Source organism: Penicillium cosmopolitanum (genome assembly GCF_028827165.1).
Source record: "Penicillium cosmopolitanum strain IBT 29677 chromosome Unknown utg000006l:49.0-5199605.0:1.0-5204138.0, whole genome shotgun sequence".
NCBI classification, from domain to species: domain Eukaryota; kingdom Fungi; phylum Ascomycota; class Eurotiomycetes; order Eurotiales; family Aspergillaceae; genus Penicillium; species Penicillium cosmopolitanum.
Window position 1 is genome coordinate 2155600 of NW_026622676.1, and position 16510 is coordinate 2172109.

The window sequence follows — 16510 nt, forward strand, 5'->3', positions numbered from 1 at the left end:
AGTTGCCAATCCCAAAATTATATATGCATTCAACAATATTAATCTGGCATTTTATGCAATTTCCGAGCTACCTAGTAGTACAGACTCAGTAGGTACAGACAGGGTCACGGTATCCTAAATTTGACAGAACCAAGGAGCCCAACATTGTTCCAACATTTGCGGTTTTTTCAACTTGCTAATATTTACTAGTGTGTTTATTGCTTGTATCGTCATGTAATTCCAGTTACAATCAAGGGTATAATAAGTACAAACATAGTTAAATATCATGTGGCGACCAAGTACTCAGAACTCGAAGCTCTTCGAAGCACGTATACTCAAGGATAGCCAGCTCCATACATTGAGTTATGTAAGGTCATCAAAGCAAAATAGCAACCAGCACCAGCAATCCTGCCGAAATGTACGAAAGGGAACACGAGCCTGCCTACATTGCCCACCGAAAACAATGCCATGTGTCACATGGCATCCCCCATTCCCATAGAAAACGATAGTACGGGCAACTCCCGCCGGCATTTGATCATAACGCCTATCATAGAAGGAATTAATTACCCCGTTGCCATGTTATCCGAGTCAGCCTCCAGCTCCGGTTGAACGATCAAGAGTCTCGTCAACTCCAACAGCACTAGTAGTATGGCTAATCACGCCTCCCAGATCTCCACTGCCCGTTCTTCTTAACGCCTGACTCATCGTTTCCACATTCAGCTCCCCACCGAAACTAGAAGACACGGGGCTCTGAGCCAGCGGCAGTGGGCTTCCGGGCCGACGCACCGCGTGATGACTTGGGGACATGTCGAGGCCTTTAATAAATGAAGCTTCGATGCTGGTGGGAGGTGATGTACCCAGTCCATGGGAAGAAGCAGGTGAGCGCAGTGGTGATGGAGATCGATTCAGAGACCCTACAGTTATGGGATTCCCAGTGCCCTGGGAAGGGTCTCGGCTGTACACAGATTCGCTCTCGGCGTGCTCGGCAGCGTGTTCGGCATTGACTACGTCTGCAAACGATATGAAGCTTAGACGTCGTACATCTGTATCCAACGCACCGTACGAGGAAGACATTTCATCCGCATCGGAGTGTAAACCGGCGTGATCGATCATGCCGGAGGATGACAGGGACTGCTCCGCTGTTGAGGAATTGGCGATACCCGTGGCGGGCTGGTGTAGGCTATGGGTTACGATCTCAACAGAGTCAGGATCTAATTGTTCATCGGTGATTGCAGCAGAGGATGCTTCCAAAACGGGCGGGATATAGTTCTCTGTGCGAATATGCGCGGGTATCGATGGAGATGCTTGGGTGGGGATGATATCCTCTTGTACGCTGCGCTCGAATATTTGAGAAGCTGGGGAGTGAAGACGTGGTGGGACCTGTGAGGAGGATCCTGGGGACGAACAAGTCCTGTATGGGTTGTTCTTTGACCGATCGAGATTTGGGGTTTGGAGTGCTTCTGAGGAACTGATTGGTGAAATTGGTGATACGGGACCACTATGAGAGGTAGCAGATCTTGTTGCGATTGCATGCTCTCCGGATGTATCTTTCTCCACGTTTTGAAGCTGTGTCCAGGTCAAACCTGCTGGCCTGGGAGCTCGTACGCTTGATGCTGGCTTTCCGACCAAAGGGACATTCTGATCTGCCAGTCTTGTGATATCGTCTGATGGGAAAGAACCGGGTGGTGAGATCTGGTATTCTGTAGAATCGAGTGGCGAACTCGTAGGGCCCGACATGGCGGCGACGGATAGTGTAGAGGGAAGAATGTCAACTTGGAGGGAATCGTCGGATTGTTGAGAGATGTAGAAATAGAGGTGTTAAACGGGCTCTTCTAAAAGACGTTGGCCATGACCATAAGCCGTCTTTGAATGTTTCAAACGCGGCTTTGACTTTGTTCAACAAGGTGAGGTCAGTGTGGTAAGGTGATATTGAGGAATAAGGGGTTTCATGAACTTCAGAAAGTAAGATGATGACATCCTTCGATGGCCAGGTGATCAACGGGGATGTTGGGTTAAGTACTGGGTACTTTAATATTAGAGGGTACGTCACAGTACCGCTAAGTACCCGATACTTCCTGCTGGATCCCCCCCGTGACGCCATGCCCGATATAGTCAAGCCCCTTAGTCACGTGCCACCTGGGAAAAAGTTCGGCCTCGACACGTCCTCCTGTGGAAGGTGCATCGGTCCACCGGTCGTCCCATTCTCTCCGCGTCCTCAATCCTCGATCCTAATCAATCTGGACATCAATTCTTACACCTCCGCTCTTTCTACCAAATATTCAACTTCCGCGCTACCACAACAATGGCGGCCTCGATCACAATGCCCAAGCGGCCCTTCTTGACGCTACCCTTTCTGCTTCCCTCATTGACAGAATCTCTCTCCATTGGTGCCGTGCGCCACCAATCCTCATATCGCCGCACCAAGCAACGACTTCGCGTCAAGCCAGATGCATCTTTCGGCCCATCTCAACAGGGTCGTGACCAAATCATCTACAACCCACCCTCCAGCGCCCCGTCGGTCTACCACACACCCAGCAAGTTCCTGCCTGCCAATGATGTCCGACGTGTCATGCGGCCAGCGGCTGCTGCTACAGCTACCACCGATGTCAACGAACTGCCCAGCGTGTACAAGACCCAGCCGGAAAGGAAATACCACCTGACACCCGAGGATGTCGAGGAGATCCGCAAGCTCCGATTGAACGACCCGATGACCTGGAGCCGGTACAGTCTGGCTAAGAAGTTTGAGTGCTCGCCGCTCTTCATTGCGAAGGTCTGCGGAGCTAGTCCCGAGAAAAAGGCGATCCAGAAGCAGGTCCTGGAAGCTGTACAATCACGATGGGGTCCCAAGCGACGGATGGCCAGGGAAGACCGGAAGTTGCGCCGGGAGGCTTGGGGACGCGATGAATAAACGATTGGCCAAAGGTTTTGCGCTTATCGTCGGTTTCATTTGGATTAAGAGTCGGAATTGGGTCCTTGGGAGATGGTGGCATGAGGACCTGGGGATACGATGCGTAACCCCTGTATAAAACGACATGTATTCTAAGCTAGCATCTGTTCTATTCCCAGATTTATTCATATCAATTGTATCAAATAACCTTGATTGCTGAAAGAGAAGAGAAAAAGGTAGAAGAAAAAGAGAAGAGAAAAAAAAAACAATACCACACAACCACCATCGACCACAAGCGTAGAAGTGGAGTGGGTCGGCTGTCAATTAATTCGCGGACTCCGAGGCCACCTGCACGGCACACCGGATAGGCAAGTGTGAAAACAAAGATAGTGTAAAATTGGGAGGCAAGACCTTCTTTTCCACGATTGCAGATTCAATCTAGTACTACTACTCTTTACATACTACTTCATCAAGTACGGGTGCAATTTATATAAATAGCGCATGGGCCCCGGTGCACTGGCTCTGCCAGAGAGTGCTTTTTCTGCCTGCTGCGAACCTTGGTATCATCATTGCTGTGATAGGCGGCTACAGCCGGGGTTTCCAACTGGGTACAACACCGCAGGGCTAATTACGTGATAAGACTCTTTTGCAGTGCCACAGGGTGCCCTTCTGCAATGCCCCTCCTTCCCCTCCGTCGTCTCCCCTCGTTCGCAAAACCTGGGCAATCGCTTCTTTCCCGGTTTTCTCTCCCGTCCATACGTTCCTGTTCCTCGCCGCTTTTTCTACGGACATATCAGCGACAACAAAATGGCGCCTTCACTGGAACCTTTCTTCAAGCAGTATGTTATAGCCTCTGCTCACCAGGCTCAAAGAGGAAAACTAACAGGCGTCTACCTCCAGGGTCGACGACTCGTCGGAGAACTTCATTGATCGTATGTGCCTGGTCAATCAAGCTTCGTGCGGGGTTTGCCGCGGATCTGCGAAGTTGCGAAGCGCGATGGATCGATTGTGTAGCTAACCAAATACCTCTAGGTCTACGCAAGGCGGTCGCGATTCCCTCCATCTCAGCGCAAGATGAGAACCGCCCTGATGTGGTCAGAGTGAGTAGATCAAGCTCTCGTTTCCCCTCAGGTTATGCGAGGCTAACCTAAGATTGTCCCCTCAAAGATGGCCCAGTTCCTGACCGATGAACTCACTGCTCTCGGAGCCGAGGTTGAGCAAAGACCTCTGGGCAAGCAGCCCGGCAAGGAGCACCTCGAGCTGCCTCCTGTTGTCGTTGCCCGTTACGGAAACGATCCCAACAAGCGGACCATCCTGGTCTATGGTCACTACGATGTGCAGCCGGCTCTGAAGGAGGATGGCTGGGCCACCGAGCCTTTCGAGCTGACCATTGATGATAAGGATCGCATGTATGGACGTGGTTCCACTGATGACAAGGGTCCCGTTCTCGGCTGGCTCAACGTTATCGAAGCTCACAAGAAGGCCGGCGTTGATTTCCCCGTTAACCTGCTCTGCTGCTTCGAGGGAATGGAGGAGTACGGCTCCGAGGGTCTGGACGATTTCATCCAGGCTGAGAGCAAGAAGTACTTCAAGGATGCCGATGCTGTCTGCATTTCTGATAACTACTGGCTCGGCACTGAGAAGCCTTGCCTGACTTACGGTCTTCGCGGCTGCAACTACTACTCCATCAGCATCTCGGGCCCTGCCCAAGATCTCCACAGTGGTGTCTTCGGTGGATCTGCCCACGAGCCCATGACTGACCTTGTGAATGTTCTGTCCAAGCTGGTTGATGCTCAGGGTAACATTCTCATCCCCGGCATTGCGGAGCTTGTCGCCCCCGTCACTGAGGAGGAGAAGTCTCTTTATCCCGACATCAGCTACACCATGGATAACCTTCACGAATCTCTGGGTGCCGAGACCGGTATCCACGCAACAAAGGAGCGCACCCTCATGGCCCGTTGGAGGTTCCCTTCCCTGTCCATCCACGGTGTCGAGGGTGCTTACTCTGCCCCCGGTGCCAAGACCGTCATCCCAGCCAAGGTTATTGGCAAGTTCTCCATCCGAACTGTGCCTAACATGGAGAGCGCCGATGTGAACAAGCTGGTCTTCGACTACATCAAGGCTGAATTCGCCAAACTTAACAGCAAGAACACTCTCGATGTTTGGCTGCAGCACGACGGCAAGTGGTGGGTTGCCAGCCCTAAGCACGGCAACTTCAGCGCTGCCAGCAAGGCTGTGAAGCAAGTCTTTGGCGTCGACCCCGATATGACCCGCGAGGGTGGAAGGTAAGCCTAAGCACATTTTAATTTTTGTTATTTCGCATATAACTAGAACACTGCTGACCGTATCAACAGTATTCCCGTGACTTTGACCTTCGAGCAAGCCACCGGAAAGAATGTTCTCCTTCTTCCCATGGGCAGCTCCACCGACGCTGCTCACTCCGTCAACGAGAAGCTTGACCGCAGGAACTACATTGAGGGAACCAAGCTGCTCGGCGCTTATCTGCACTACGTCGCCGAGGAGCCCACCCTATAAAAATGTACTGACACCCTCTAGAAGTGTTCCCGTAGGAGCGAACAATCGAAATGGTCCAATCGAAACATTGGTGCCTTGGCCAGGAAATTTAGTTGTAGCATATCATATTAATCAAATGCTGAATCAAATCCTTGCCCGATGTGAAACCTACCTAATGCAGGGTAGATGAATTCACTACTGATTGTAAAGTAATCATGAATTCCCAGGGCCGCGGCTTGGGGACCCCGCCTTATCAGTAACTACCCCGCTTACTTAAGCACCCGCTGACGCGAAAATGCGCGCCGACGCGATTGCTTTGTTCTTGTGCTACCTGTCAATCAAACGGACATTTGTGACCATGGGCACATCTTTCCTTGTGCATATTTGATTCTGGCACACACATTACGAGAATGCCGTCTTTCAAACGCGTGCAGGTCTCTCAGAACCCTGACGACCCGAGCGACGATGACTCCGCAAGTGCTGCATCAGGGTCCTCCCCTCCCCCTTCGGTACGTAACGAACAAAGCCAAATACAAGATTAAGCATATTCTAATATTAGAGCAGAGGAAACGACCTCGTACTTCGGCAACGCCAGCATCCTACGAATCCAGCGATCGGGAAACCAGCGCCAATTTCGACGATGAGCCTATCGAAAACGAAGAGGACTTGGAAATCCGCCAAACCCAAATCATCCAAGAGAAATACGCCCACATAACCGAGGAACCCAACAAGCCCGCCGATCAAGGCATTTTAGAAAAGGTCGAGTGCTACAATTTTATGTGTCATGATCATTTCAGCGTGGAACTGGGGCCTCTGATCAATTTCATTGTCGGGAAGAACGGCAGTGGCAAGAGCGCTATCTTGACCGCGATTACGCTTTGTCTCGGAGGCAAGGCCTCGGCAACTCAACGCGGAGGAAATTTGAAGAGTTTCATCAAGCAGGGAAAGGAGAATGCTACAATCATTGTGCACCTCAAAAACCAAGAAGAAGGTGCCTACATGGCAGACGACTATGGGAAAACGATCATCGTTGAGCGCCATTTCTCGAGAAGTGGAGCGAGCAGCTTCAAGATCAAGTCGGCGAACGGTCGAATTGTTTCAAACAAGAAGGCAGAACTCGATGCCATCACTGACTACTTTTCTTTGCAAATTGACAATCCGATGAATGTGCTTTCGCAAGATTCAGCTCGACAATTTCTTAGCTCCTCGAGCCCGGCGGATAAGTACAAATTCTTCGTCAAGGGCGTGCAGCTGGAACAATTGGATAAAGATTACCGGCTGATTGAAGAGTCGGTTGATCAGGTTGAGGAAAAATTGCGATCCAAGGCGGAAGATATTCGTGTTCTGGAAAATCGAAGTAATGTTGCTAAGAGGAAACTGGAAATTTCGGATCAACAGGCTTCCTTGAGAGATCGCAGGAAGAATATTCGAGCACAGATGGCCTGGGCCCAAGTAGAGGATCAAGAAAGGGTTGGTAGTGACCAGTTCATCTCTTGAATATGACTAACGTATTATTAGGCCCGAGATGCTTTTGGTGAAGATTTTACAAAAGCCGAGGAAGAGATATTGAATGCGGAGGAAGAACTCAAAGAATTCGATGAGAAGTTCCGACTGAATGATGCTGAATCAGAAACGGCTGCGGAATGTGCGTACCGGGCTGACAAGGCACTTGAGGATGCTCGTGGCGAGCGAGAAACGATCCAAGAGTCGCATGACGCCAAAATGAGAGAGCGTGCTGAGCTTCAGGTATGCACCGTAACCCTTCGTACTTTTCATTGGGGGGAACAAAATTGTCTAACTCAGAGCAGGCCCAACAACGTCAGATTCGAGAATATGCCAAAGCCGCCGAGTCTCGTATGAACGAGGCGCAAAAGAATATCGACGATGAAAACCGCCGTCTTGCCGAAATGAATGACGGGAGTTATGCTCGGAAACAAGAGGAGTGTGAGCAAGCTGACAGGGATGCTGCTGAAGCCAAGGAAAAACTTGAACAGCACAATGAAGGCGAAAGCGCGTTAAAAGCCAATATCGCAAAGGCTGAAAAAGATGTACAAGTTGCAAAGACTAACTACGACAACAAAAAGAATGATGTCCAACAAGCCGAGGACCGCTTACATTCACTGAGGCGGGAAGATGGGCAGAGACGCAATGGATTTCATGATAAAATGCCATCACTTCTACGTGCCATCGAAAAGGAGGACCGCTTTGCTTCACGCCCAATAGGCCCGATGGGCCACCATGTTACTCTGCTGAATCAAAAATGGGCATCCATCCTCGAGGTTACACTCGGCGGTACCCTCAGCGCGTTTCTTGTCTCCTCGAAAGGCGACATGAACATTCTCTCGGGCCTAATGCGTCAGGTCAATTGGTGGGTAGTAGACTCCTATCATCGATTGAATCAAATAATCTCTAACAGTCAATGCAGCGTGTGCCCAATTTTCATCGGGAGTGGCGGTAATCTCGATACGTCTGGCAAGGAACCAGACCAGCAATTTGATACGTTTTTGAGAGTACTTGAGGTAAGACGAGCCAGCTCCGCCATGCAAATTTAACTGACCGGTCCAGATCGACAACCCCATGGTCCGACGCCAATTGATCATTAACCATGGTATCGAACAATGTGTGTTGATTGAAGATCTGAAGGAAGCATCATCGACTTTATTCTTCGGTCGCGAGCGCCCAAGAAACGTGAGGCGGTGCTACAGTATCAATGCAGACGACAGACGTCGGGGTTTCATGCTCTCATACAACCAATTCGGCGATCCCAACCAAAGCCCAGTCTATCCCTATAATGGCCATCCTCGAATGAAATCCGACCTCGCGGCACAAGTCAGGTAAGATTATCCATGTACTGTTCACATTGACGGGGCTCTAACACATTGTTCCTACCTTTAGTGCCCAGCGTGAACTCGTCCAGGACCTCAAACGCCAAGCCCACGAAATGGAGAATGAATTGCAGTCCGCTCGCTCCCATTTAAGAACTTGTCAGCAAGCGCATAATCGCCACGGCCGAGAGTCGCAAGGGCTGAAGGTTTCGATGCAGAAAATGGAGGACCATGTCGAAACACTGAGAGAGGCACTCGAGAAGGAGAATGCAACAGAAGACGGGCGAGTTGATGCCTTACGGGCAGCATTCAAAGAGGCCGAAGAGGATAAAGAAGTCCAGGAGGGATCTTACCATGACAGTGTCCAGGCCATGAACGACATGGTTCAATCTCTGAAGGAAATCAGACGAGAACTAGCCGCGAAGGACCAAAGCATCACCGAGCTGGTGGAAAGGTCTCATGTGGCTTCGAGTGAACAGTCACTGGTGGCGGGCAAACGTCGCGAACTTTTCAATGACAAAAACATTGCTGTCGCGGATATCGAAAGACAGAAGGATAAGAGAGATGAGATTCAGGAAAGCCTAGAGCTTGCAGAGGCTCGTGTTGTTCAGTGGTGCGGGAAGGCCGAACAGGTCTCCCCCCGCGTCGCAATTGATGAAGGCGAGACAACTCTCAGTCTGGATCACAAGCTTTCCAAATTGAACAGAGACTTGGATCGCTACGCTCAACAGTATGTGCTCTGTTATACCCTGCTCTTACTGTGTGACTTTGACTTCGTACTAACTTCCTCTAGGCTCGGTGGCTCACGGGATGAGATTGCCGCAGAGGCTGGCCGGGCAGAGACAGCCTATGTACGAGCGAAGGATCAGGTCGAAGAGCTAAGTACAGTTTCTCAGGTAAGCTCCCTTTTTTCAACTCTTAAATTACCATTTCGGAATGCAACTCCGCTAACAACAAGCAGCTCTTCAAGGTTACCCTCCACAATCGTAAGAAACGATGGGAGATTTTCAGAGCGCACATTTCCTCTCGCGCCAAAGCACAGTTCACATACCTTCTCAGTGAGAGAAGTTTCCGTGGTCAGCTCCTTACTGACCACACCAACAAGATCTTAGACCTACAGGTGAGTTATATTACTTACACTCTTACGCTTCAGTCATATTCATACAGAATCTAACTCCCTCCCTCCTATTTAGGTGGAACCCGATATCACCAAGGACGACAAGACCGGCCGCGGTGCCAAAACACTATCCGGTGGCGAGAAGTCTTTCTCGCAAATTTGTCTGCTACTTGCCCTGTGGGAAGCTATGGGATCGCCTATCCGATGTCTTGACGAATTGTATGTATACCCTCCAGGGTAATTTCGCTGTGTTATTTTATCTGTACTAATTTTCACACCCGCAGTGATGTATACATGGACCACATTAATCGAAGAATGGCCATCGACATGCTTGTAAGTGTATCTGAGACAAGAATTATTGTTAGTCCAGTTTACTGACCTTTTTTTGTAGATGACCGCTGCTCGACGCTCCATTGGACGGCAGTTCATTTTGATCACCCCAGGAACTAAGACAGATATCAGGATTGCTCCTGATGTTAGGGTGAAGGAGTTGGCTGAGCCTGAACGTGGCCAAACTGCTTTGACGTTCCAGAGTTGATCAACATGCTTGATATTGATGTCTTTTTACTTTGATAGGTTACCCCAGACTCTTTTGTTTAATACCAATACCCACTTTTACTATTCTCCCACGTGAACTATGTACCTTTTTGCAATTTATTATCATATCATAAGATGTAGACAATGTAATGGCTCTTGATACTCCTGGTGACTATCCTGAACAGCGATATGCTCGCCAGTGCAGGCTGTAACGCAAATCACTCAACCCATATCTTTGTCAAAGCAGACTTCTTTAATCTCCACTGATTCCGCTTGCTCATATTCTCCCTCCCGGGTTGTTTATAATTTACCTATCTCCGAAGCTGTTCCCGTACCATGGTACTAACTGTCCGCAGTCCGACCAATATGCCGATTCCGATGCTTTCACGTGACCCGGGCGGCACCATCATGCCGTCCGCCGCACCCTGGGCACAACTCTCTCTGGCTTCCACTCCTACGAATCCCTTCTTACCTTCACCCTCTCGACATTTTCCACCATCATACCTACTCTCTAACCTTGCTGGAAAAGCTCATCTCCAATCTTATCTTCCACAATAACCCATTTCGACGTACGACTTGACGGCTTCAACCCGAAATCTCACAAATTTGAAGCACCGCGGGGACCCGACGATTCACCGATTTCTCTCACTTCTCGAAAGTAGTCTCGGAATCTTCTACACTCCCTGGCCATTCTCCCAGGTCTACTCCCCTCCACCTTTACCCACACGACCTCTTAACTCCAATTGTGTGCGACGACGAGTTTTAGCTTCACGCCAACGCACTGGGGAAATCCTACAAGCCCCTCCCCGCGCGACCTCTTGAAATTAGTCATTTCACCCAGTTTTCTCACTTGTGGTCTCTTACACCTTTCGCCGATTTCTACCCTTCCGACTCCTCTCCCCATCTCTTTAATACCCTACCTTCACCATGGCCGACGACCTCCTCGCCTCACAACTCAGCAACACCAAACTCGGGTAAGATGATTATTTTCATTGAATAGTATTCAAGTGACCTAACTTGGTTATCAGAGATGGACACACAGACCAAAGACTGCAGGATACATTGAAGCTACCACCTAAAGATGCCCGCCCCCAAACTGAAGTTAGTCCATGACCGTGAATTCGTCCCTTCTAGTTCAAGAATAGCACTGATTGAATTTCCAGGATGTCACTGCTACTAAGGGCCTGGAATTTGAAGATTTCTACATCAAGCGAGAGCTGATGATGGGAATCTTCGAGGCCGGATTTGAAAAGCCATCCCCCATTCAAGAAGAGACGATACCCGTTGCTCTTACAGGAAGAGATATCCTGGCCCGAGCCAAGAACGGTACCGGCAAGACCGCTGCCTTTGTTATCCCCACTCTAGAACGCATTAACCCCAAGAACACCAAGACCCAAGCCTTGATCCTGGTGCCTACCAGAGAGTTAGCACTCCAGACTTCGCAAGTCTGTAAGACTCTCGGAAAACACTTAGGTATCAATGTCATGGTTACCACTGGTGGAACTGGTCTCATGGACGATATCATTCGTTTGAACGATGCCGTTCACATCCTTGTCGGCACTCCCGGTCGAGTTCTGGACCTGGCCAGCAAGGGTGTTGCTGATTTATCTGAATGCCCCACCTTCGTCATGGATGAAGCTGACAAGCTTCTATCCCCCGAGTTCACTCCTGTCATCGAACAGTTGATGTCGTTCCATCCCAAGGACCGTCAGGTCATGCTCTTCAGTGCTACATTCCCCATGATTGTCAAACACTTCAAGGACAAGCACATGCGCAACCCCTACGAGATCAACCTGATGGACGAACTCACTCTGCGTGGTATCACACAGTTCTATGCTTTTGTCGAAGAAAAGCAGAAGGTTCACTGCCTTAACACTCTCTTCTCGAAGCTCCAGATCAACCAGTCCATCATTTTCTGCAATTCTACAAACCGTGTGGAGTTGCTCGCGAAAAAGATCACTGAGTTGGGCTACTCTTGCTTCTACTCGCACGCTCGCATGCTTCAACAACACCGTAACCGCGTGTTCCACGACTTCCGCAATGGCGTGTGCCGCAACCTCGTTTGCTCGGATCTGCTGACCCGAGGTATCGATATTCAAGCGGTCAACGTCGTCATCAACTTTGATTTCCCCAAGAATGCGGAGACCTATCTGCACCGTATTGGTCGTTCTGGTCGTTTCGGTCACCTTGGTCTCGCTATTAACTTGATCAACTGGGAAGACCGTTTCAACCTGTACAAGATCGAGCAGGAGCTGGGAACTGAGATTCAACCTATCCCCCAGAACATCGACAAGAAGCTCTACGTCTATGATTCGCCCGAAAATATTCCGCGCCCCATTTCCAACCCAGCCCAGCCTATGCTCACCCAGGGACCTCACCACCCAAACAATGGTGACCGTCAACCACGTCGCCAAACCCACCACAACGCCAATGGTGGTCAATACGTCAACAACAACACCCGAGGCCGCGGCGCTTATCGGGGCAGCCGTGGCAGCGGCCATGGACAAGGCCCTCGTCGTGGTGGCCCGATCGATCCGAACAAGATTGGCTTTGCTCCTAGCCAAATCGGACCCAAGCCCCCGGCGCCTATCTCTTAAATGACTATCGGTCTTTTGGGCGAGTGTCATCAGGGTCCATACTACCTCGAAAACTGAAATCTACCGCCAAAATTCCCTGTTGATCAATCTATGTTCCCGTCCGCTTCTTGACCTGTTATCTTTCCTGTTTTGTGTCACGTTATGCCTTTTCCCTCGCCACGGCTTTTATCGTCCAAAAGCCTTTCAACCTTCCCCCACAATACCTTCTTCCCCAAGGCAGAGTACTATATGGCTTCTGTCACATTTACTCTTGTCACGATGATACGGATTCTGGTATGACATGTGTATCATAATTTCCCCTGTTCTTCCTTTCATGGTTCCGTTATTTCGAGTCTCAATGGTCCATGTTTTCGCGTTGGGGAGGTTTTCTTCTGATCTGAAATGGTGCATTTTCTGGTGCCGTACGAGACCTGCACTTATCCTCATATGCTGCGAGGTGTACATATGCTCGGTCGCTTGTTCCTCTTTGAAGGATCGCGGAGCAGCAGGCGTTTTTCTGTGATCTTTTCGGTTGAGTTGAGGCGTTCTTGTGGAGTCGACATAGCCACCTTGGTGTGGCTTTCGGATTGATTTCTTTCTAAATCGTGTTCCCAATCCCAACCGAACCCAGGGAGCACGATTCGATTCCCCTTTCTTCACGACATTCGAAACCCCCCGGGCCATTCTACTGCACCCCAACTCCACTTCTCATCTACGACGACTCCGCCCGGTGTATGCCATCTACCTTTTTTCAGGTACTTCAACTTCAACCCCATCTTGATGCATCTCTGATCGATCTCATCCTATGAGTTTCGACGCAAGCCTCTTCCCCCTTCCCCCTTCCCTGAAAAGAAAAAGAAAAAAGAAAAAGAAAAAAAGAATTTTGGAGGAGCGCGAGGTACTAGATACTAGAATTAGCATCTTGCGAATTGACAATTTTCCTCCGATCTTTGCACTGGCGTAGTCCGACCTCGGAGTAATAGTTTACTACTGTAGTGCCATTTTGGTATGGAGAACTGCGCACGGTGGGTCTCCGGAAGACCGTAAATGCGCGAACTACGAAACCCGAGGTTCAACATACAACTCCTCCCTCATCTCCTCCACCTCCAAAGATGGCCACGGCAAACAAGGACCAGAAGGCGAAGGTGTGTCCATAAACGCGACCTTTACGAATTGACGCTAATCAATCTACCCCACCAGCCCAGCGCCTTGCGCTCCATTCTCGCGGGTTCCTCTGCCGGAGCCGTGGAGATCGGTTAGTAGCCCAGCCCACCGCACCCGCATGTGTCACAGACCAAACCCGGGGCATGAATGAGCTAACATTGAACTTTCTCTCTTTCTAGCTATTACTTATCCTGCCGAGTGTATGGTCCCGATTCCAATCCAATTCCTACTCTTCTCCCCGATTCTCCGGAACTAATTGGCGCCCGCAGTCGCAAAGACCCGCACACAACTCAATCGCCGCCTCGCTGAGGGTCAGAAACTCCCATGGCCGCCATTTGGAAAGCAATGGTATGCGGGGTGCACAACGTTGATCATTGGAAACTCGCTCAAGGCCGGAATTCGTGCGTATACCCTCTTTTTGCGGCGTGGTGTGGTGTGGATTGGGGTGGATTCGTTCAGTGTACTGACTGCGGAGTCTGTCTGATATAGGATTCGTCGCCTTCGACGCTATCAAGGCAACCCTCCAGGATGAGAACGGCAAGATCTCCGGCCCCAGGACCGTTGTTGCTGGCTTCGGTGCTGGCTTCACCGAGTCACTTTTGGCTGTTACTCCTTTCGAGAGTATTAAGACCCAGCTGATTGACGACCGCAAGGCCGAGAAGCCTCGCATGCGCGGTTTCTTGCACGGTAGCAAGATCATCTGGCAGGAACGAGGTATCAAGGGTTTCTTCCAGGGCTTTGTACCGACTACGGCGAGACAGGCTGCCAATTCGGCGACTCGATTCACGGCCTACACCACTTTGAAGCAATTTGCTGAGGGCTATGTTGCGCCTGGTGAGAAGCTGGGAACGTTGAGTACCTTTGCCATTGGTGGTATTGCTGGAATTATCACTGTGTATGTTTTATGCCGGCTGCTTGTGAAATGAAACTTGCAGGATCAATGACTAACGAGATATCAACAGCTACATTACCCAGCCATTGGATACTGTGAAGACAAGAATGCAATCTCTCGAAGCTAGCAAGAACTACAAGAACAGCTTCGTATGCGCCGCGAGAATTTTCAAGGACGAAGGCGTCTTGACCTTCTGGTCTGGAGCCGTGCCACGGCTGGCCCGTTTGATTCTGAGTGGTGGAATTGTGTTTACTATGTATGTATTGTCCCTCAATTCGACATCGGCAATTTTGAAGGTGCTAACGCTAACAACTTGAAGGTATGAGAAGTCTATGGAGTTGCTGGATATCGCGGATCCGGAGCGAAAATATCTTTGAGGGATAATAGATAGGCATAGGCGTCAGTTTTACTTTGCAATAGAGTCGAGTCCTCGTGAGAGTGTGATAAAATACATTTGGTATCATTTCTAGTGTACAATATTTTTGAATCTTGATGGGCCCGGGCCATGGCCATATTTTACTTCTTATTTTGCCCTTTTTCTTTCTTCTCTTTCTTCTCTTGTTCTTCTGCCTTGGCCAATTCTTCCGCAACCATAGCCTCGACCTCACGATCCGAGATCCAAGTGCGAACGCTCTCCATGACTGATTCCAGTCCATCACCTCCGGCAAGCACATCGTCCAGATTATGAAGTGTTATACCACTTCGATGATCAGTGCAACGACTCTGTCCATAGTTATATGTACGAATCTTATCTCCCGACCCATTTTCGCAACGCCGCCCATGGCACCACGACGAAGCTGAACAAGTTCCTGTTCACGAGCTTCCTGACGCGCTTCTGCAATCTTCGCGCGAAGCATCTGCCAAGCCGTCCGACGATTGGCATGCTGAGATCGTTCATCTTGCATAGAAACCACCGTATTCGTCGGAATATGAGTCAATCGAATAGCGGACTCGGTTTTATTAACGTGTTGACCACCAGCACCGCCAGCCCTCATTTTCTCAACGCGCACTTCCTGCGGATCGATATAGTAATCGCTAGTCGGATCATCGAAGTTCAACGCATTGTCCGATGCACTTCCACTTTCGGGAAAACTGGGCAAAACCATCACGCTCACTGCGCTAGTGTGCGTGCGCCCTTTCGTTTCGGTTGCCGGAACGCGCTGCACGCGGTGGACTCCGGACTCTGTTCGGAGAATGTCGTATGCGCCGTCCGCTTCAACCTCGATCACGGCTTCAAGTAGTCTGTCCTCAGAGGGGCCATCTTCGACGTCTTGTTTTAGGATCGTTGGTCGGAGGCCTTTGCGACTGCAGAGTGTCATGTACATGCGCATCATCTCGTAGGCGAAGAGGCCGGCTTCGTCTCCTCCTGCGCCAGGCCGGATTTCCACTAGACATGGTAGGTCTGCGAAGGGGTGGCGGGGGATCAGGGACTTTTTTAATCGGTCTGATAGTGAAGGGAGGGCTTCGCGGCTTGTTTCGAGGTCTTCTGTTGCGAGGGTGTGTAGTTCTGCGTCGGTTTCGGGGTCTTCGAGGAGGGCTTTTAATTCGGAAATGGACTTTTTTTGACCAAAGTTAGATTAGACAGACGCGCTTTGCAAAGAAAGATCTAAAGAAGATTGGATTGGATTGGACTATACCTCATTGGCATTGTCCCATTCTTTCAGGATAGCTGCAGACGGAGCCAACTCCCCGGCCCTTTTAGCGATTTTGGCATCAAAGGAGTCGGCTAGACGACTCGACAGCTTTGCATGTTCCGCGGCGAGTAATCGTGCGCGGGTCAACAGGACGGGTGACACGCCTAGATCTAGGCGATGGGAATGGCGTCAGCGACGAGTTCAATTGACAATGTGTAGATGTGTGCAATGCGTATAATAGCATACCGGTATGCAAGGTTCGTCGCAGAAATGGTTGGAGGCTAAACCTGAGAGGTTGCCTCATGAACCGACCACATTGTAGCATCCTTGTGGAGGGAAGATGGAGGATGGAGGTCTCACAGTCCAGTGTCACTGACAGTGTCTT

At 50.1% G+C, this 16510-nt stretch overlaps 7 protein-coding genes across 7 annotated transcripts; 5 read left to right on the forward strand and 2 right to left on the reverse strand.

Annotated features, from left to right (window-relative positions):
* Positions 1–567: 567 nt before the first annotated feature.
* N7509_005349 (uncharacterized protein) lies at positions 568–1716 on the reverse strand (the record flags this gene model as incomplete). Its single annotated transcript, XM_056629986.1, has 1 exon — positions 568–1716. One exon carries the CDS (start codon positions 1714–1716, stop codon positions 568–570), a length of 1149 nt encoding a protein of 382 aa, XP_056489288.1.
* A 565-nt stretch (positions 1717–2281) lies between these two features.
* On the forward strand, positions 2282–2887 carry N7509_005350 (mitochondrial 54S ribosomal protein mL58; the record flags this gene model as incomplete). The annotated part of the gene is made up of 1 exon (XM_056629987.1): positions 2282–2887. The coding sequence occupies one exon, from the start codon at positions 2282–2284 to the stop codon at positions 2885–2887; it is 606 nt and encodes a 201-aa protein (XP_056489289.1).
* A 786-nt stretch (positions 2888–3673) lies between these two features.
* On the forward strand, positions 3674–5401 carry N7509_005351 (M20 family dipeptidase; the record flags this gene model as incomplete). The annotated part of the gene is made up of 5 exons (XM_056629988.1): positions 3674–3705; positions 3767–3798; positions 3899–3966; positions 4034–5151; positions 5221–5401. 5 exons carry the CDS (start codon positions 3674–3676, stop codon positions 5399–5401), a joined length of 1431 nt encoding a protein of 476 aa, XP_056489290.1.
* Positions 5402–5790: 389 nt separating this feature from the next.
* On the forward strand, positions 5791–9860 carry N7509_005352 (DNA repair protein SMC6; the record flags this gene model as incomplete). The annotated part of the gene is made up of 12 exons (XM_056629989.1): positions 5791–5889; positions 5945–6850; positions 6899–7126; positions 7189–7748; positions 7806–7899; positions 7946–8214; positions 8276–8935; positions 8999–9101; positions 9167–9325; positions 9399–9541; positions 9607–9655; positions 9714–9860. 12 exons carry the CDS (start codon positions 5791–5793, stop codon positions 9858–9860), a joined length of 3417 nt encoding a protein of 1138 aa, XP_056489291.1.
* Positions 9861–10786: 926 nt separating this feature from the next.
* On the forward strand, positions 10787–12456 carry dhh1 (DExD/H-box ATP-dependent RNA helicase DHH1; the record flags this gene model as incomplete). Its single annotated transcript, XM_056629990.1, has 3 exons — positions 10787–10833; positions 10888–10960; positions 11023–12456. 3 exons carry the CDS (start codon positions 10787–10789, stop codon positions 12454–12456), a joined length of 1554 nt encoding a protein of 517 aa, XP_056489292.1.
* Positions 12457–13547: 1091 nt separating this feature from the next.
* N7509_005354 (putative mitochondrial tricarboxylate transporter (Ctp)) lies at positions 13548–14868 on the forward strand (the record flags this gene model as incomplete). The annotated part of the gene is made up of 7 exons (XM_056629991.1): positions 13548–13580; positions 13636–13690; positions 13779–13799; positions 13869–14000; positions 14089–14494; positions 14562–14747; positions 14811–14868. 7 exons carry the CDS (start codon positions 13548–13550, stop codon positions 14866–14868), a joined length of 891 nt encoding a protein of 296 aa, XP_056489293.1.
* A 139-nt stretch (positions 14869–15007) lies between these two features.
* Positions 15008–16450, reverse strand: N7509_005355 (putative mitochondrial translation release factor (RF-1); the record flags this gene model as incomplete). The annotated part of the gene is made up of 4 exons (XM_056629992.1): positions 15008–15214; positions 15235–16047; positions 16129–16289; positions 16372–16450. 4 exons carry the CDS (start codon positions 16448–16450, stop codon positions 15008–15010), a joined length of 1260 nt encoding a protein of 419 aa, XP_056489294.1.
* Between the last annotated feature and the right edge of the window lie 60 nt (positions 16451–16510).